Source organism: Impatiens glandulifera, chromosome 4, assembly GCF_907164915.1.
Source record: "Impatiens glandulifera chromosome 4, dImpGla2.1, whole genome shotgun sequence".
NCBI lineage: Eukaryota > Viridiplantae > Streptophyta > Magnoliopsida > Ericales > Balsaminaceae > Impatiens > Impatiens glandulifera.
This window is the reverse complement of record NC_061865.1, coordinates 9,501,655-9,505,866: the sequence shown is the minus strand read 5'-3', so window position 1 is coordinate 9,505,866 and position 4,212 is coordinate 9,501,655. Positions and strand designations below refer to the sequence as shown.

The following is a 4,212-nucleotide window of genomic DNA, read 5'->3' as shown; positions in this document are numbered from 1 at the left end:
TTTATTTATTTTATTTTAAAACTTGACAAATTAATTAAAAAATGATAAATTTAAATAAAACAACATAAAAAGAATTTAAATTTCTAAAACGATTTAAATTTGAGAGCATGGAAATAATCCTTCTTAAAAAAACATAAATTTAATATAAGGTTAAAAAATGGCTGCAACCTGCAATCAACCCAAGCTCTTTCTCTCTTGGTTATAAAAGAGTAGAGAGAGTTAAAGACTCTTATCCTTCCACACAAGTAGACATCAATGGCCGCCATCCACCAAGAAAATCCTCCCGCCGCCGCCGTCGCCGTCGTGGTGGTGGTCGTACCCCTCTTATTTCAAAGCCATCTAAACCAAGCTTTACAGCTCGCCCACCTCATCTCCTCCTACAAAATCCCGGTCTACTACGCCACCTCCGCCGTCCATTGCCGCCAAGCCAAGCTCCGATACAACGGCAAAAACACATCTTCAATAACCCACCTCAATTTCATCGAATTACCCATGCCACCTTTCCTTTCTCCACCACCCAATCCAAATTCAACCCTGAAATTCCCATCTCATCTCCAGCCCTGTTTAGATGTCTGCTTAGAATTACGCCACCCAACCGCCGCCCTCTTGCGCCAACTCTCCTCTTCATCTAAAAGGGTCGTCGTTATCAACGACTTAGATATGGCGTACGTCATTCAAGATATCACCACCATTCCAAACGCAGAATCCTACTCTTTCTCCTGCGTATCGGCCTTCAGTCTTCACTGTATATTCAATCAAAGTAATATTAATTTACAACCGATCGCAGAAACTGTCACGCCGGAGCTATTGAAATTCGTGGCATTACAGACGCCTTTTGCAGATCTTAAGAGTGGGGATTTAATCAATACGTGTAGAACATTGGAAAGATCGTATCTTGATTTACTAAAGGATAAGAAACAATGGGCTGTTGCGCCGTTGAATCCGGTGATTAGATCGACCGAGAAGATGATTAATAACAACAATTGTCTTCTCTGGCTAGATAAACAGCCGAGGAAGTCTGTTTTATTCGTTTCGTTTGGATCGACAACTTCAATGGTGGATGAACAGGTGAAGGAACTTGCTATCGGTCTAAAACAGAGCAAACAGAGATTTCTCTGGGTTTTGAGAGATGCGGAAAGGGGAAATGTTTTTAGCGATGATCACGGAGATAGGAAAAGAGGATTGCCGGATGGGTTTGAAAAGAGTGTGAAGGGAATAGGAATGGTGACACGAGATTGGGCACCGCAAGTTGAGATATTGGGTCATGGTTCGGTTGGTGCGTTTATGAGTCATTGTGGTTGGAATTCGTGTATGGAGAGTTTGAGTATGGGGGTTCCTATTGTGACTTGGCCAATGCATTCTGAACAACCTTATAATGCTGTGCTTGTGACCGAGATGCTTAAAGCTGGTGTTGCGGTTAAGGAATGTGATGGGGATTTGGTGGGTTCGGATTTGATTAAGGAGGCGATCGAAGAAATGATGGTTTCTGATGAAGGAGTGATTAAGAGGGAAAGGGCGGAAGAAATTGGTTTGAGTTTAAGGAAAGCAGTTGAAGAAGGTGGTGCTACACGTTTGGAGGTTGATTCTTTCGTTGAACACATAACTAGATAGATTATGTCAATTTGGAAACACATCAACCAAATAAATTTTACCTTATTTGTCTATTATTATGTTTGATATATAATCTTATCAAGAATCTAATAATGGAAAGATTTCATTTTTATATATATGGGTGAGATATGATGTTACAAAGTGAATGTACCATGTAACACATCTCACAAAACAAGATACTTGGAATAATTATTAGTTAGTTCTATTCAAGATAGTCAATTATAATTCTAATGGTGTGTATGATACAGTTTTTCTTTCTTTACATTTAGGCTTCGTTTGATGAAAGAATATTTTGGATAAAATTCAGTTTTTATCTCAAAACCCAAACATATTATCAATCATTAAATTAAATAATTTTATCATTTAAATATCAAAATTACCCTCTAATTTTATCATCTCTAAATCATCATTCTCTTGTCTACACCATATCCTCTAAAGTTAAAGGGCAAATTAGTCTTCAAATTTAAAAAACCAATTTTTTCATAATTTTTATCAAACAAAGATTTTTAGGATAAAACTCAGATAAAATCTAAAAAAACACTTTTCTCAAACAAGCCCTAAGTTTAAGTTTAAAGGGATGAACAATGATAGTGTTTGTGTACATATTATCTTGTTCAATATTTTAAAAAAAAATCAATAAAATATGCTAACGAAGCAAAAAAAAACTAAAAAAAAACTGAACAGACCTGGAAAACCTGAATAGGGTCTCTTAGTTTAAAGATAAAATAATATTTGTGGTTTTTAACTTAAATAATATTAATAGTTTTCAGATTTAATTATTTATTTAAATAATCAAATATATATATAATGTTTTTATTATATATTTATATTATACTTTTCTATTTAAATAATTTATTTCAACTAATTAAAATAAAAAAGAACTATTTAAATAATCAGACTTCCAAATTTACAAACAATAATACTAAGATTTACTTAAAAATTATATAAAAGATGTGTAGTTGTCGAGTCAACAAAGGTTAATCCATGCATTAAAAAAATATAATTTTTCTTGTTTTTTAAGTTAACAATAAAAATTTAATTTAAATTTTGTGGGATTGTAATCAATAAAATTATAGTATCTCAATTTATAAATTTTAAATAGTTATTTTTAATAAATGTTATAATAAAAAATTGAAAAAAATTGAAATAAAAGTTAAAAATATATTTAGAATAATTATTATATTAATTAATCCCAAATTAATTATATAATTAAATTCCGATATAATAACAAAATAAAAAATTAGTTTTTATTTATTTTATAAATAAATTTGTATTTGTTATATTTTAAAATAATTAAATTTAAGAAAATTTAAAATAATAATAATATATAATCGCGCAATCAATAACGGAAAGTTTTAATTCATAAATCTTATCAACGAGTTATTTTTGAACTATTCTTTACATCATTAGGTATTGACATTTATTTTGATTAAAAAAGCTTATATATATATCAAAGATTTGAAAAATAATTTTATAAATAAAACATGATAAAAATAATTTAAATTTTAAGAAATAGAAACCTTCTAATAATGGACATGAAGGATATAGCAGGAGAGTTTGTCTGACTCTAACCAAATAATGAATTCAAAAAGAATCTTAAATTTTTTTGTTTATTCTAATTTAATTATTTTAAATGCAAGATTGTCTAAAATTGATTAAAAAATTAATTATTTTTATAATTAATTTTAAAAAAAAATACATTTTTTTATAAAAATTTTAAATAATATTTTAAATAAAAGATTTCCAACACACAAATTGAGACTAATATAACGACTTCCGGGAAGGAGATTTTCAGGTGTCGCCACAACTCTATTGACGACTCAGTTGAGGATTAAAATTGTTTAACACAAAAAAATAAAATTTTGGTTATTAAAGAAAAACGTGTCATTACGTTGTCCACTAATAGATAGGTCGGAAAGTCTTACCGCCCAAAAGATGCATAAGATTTATCATAATAAACGTCTAGACATATCAAAGGGTATACAACCTTGTAATTCTCGGAAAAACTCTTCAAGTCTAGAGTTTTGCGGAAAAGCTCGAGGTTCGAGAATTTCAACATTAGTTTGCCTGTCATTAATTTCTTTTTAAAAAAACATTATTTAAAAAATAAAAATAAATGATCCATGTCAGCTTTTGAATTAATTAAAATTTCGAGGTTCAATTTTAAATAATTCGGGGATTTGTGGTAATCAAATCACGGTTTGATTTTTTAGAAATGCTTTAGTTTAAATTAATTAAACATAATAATTTAAAAGGTTATTCATTTTGAAACAAAGTCGCAAATTAATTTTTGAAATCAATAAAAATTGGCATATATGTATGTACGTATTGACTAAAGTTTCTTTAAGTTCGTAGTTTTGTGATACTCGGAAAAGGCTTTCGCGCTTCATCCTCCGTACCCGTTTAAAAAACGGTCTCTACTTATAAAGTTGACTTTTAAAAATCAGTTGTATAACGTTTTAGCTTTAACCCATTATTTTCCATTTTAACATTATTTAAAATATTAAAATCATAATATTTAAATGATGGTACATGTTGCTGATGATAACTATGGAGGATTATACCTGAAGAATATTAGTCATTTTAAAGGGTGTTAGAGTT

The 4,212-nt window shown here is 29.7% G+C and overlaps 1 protein-coding gene across 1 annotated transcript; it reads left to right on the top strand.

The window, feature by feature from the left end:
* The first annotated feature begins 255 nt into the window (after window positions 1-255).
* On the top strand, window positions 256-1,611 carry LOC124934671 (zeatin O-glucosyltransferase-like). The gene has a single exon (XM_047475190.1). It carries the CDS (start codon window positions 256-258, stop codon window positions 1,609-1,611), a length of 1,356 nt encoding a protein of 451 aa, XP_047331146.1.
* Window positions 1,612-4,212: the final 2,601 nt, after the last annotated feature.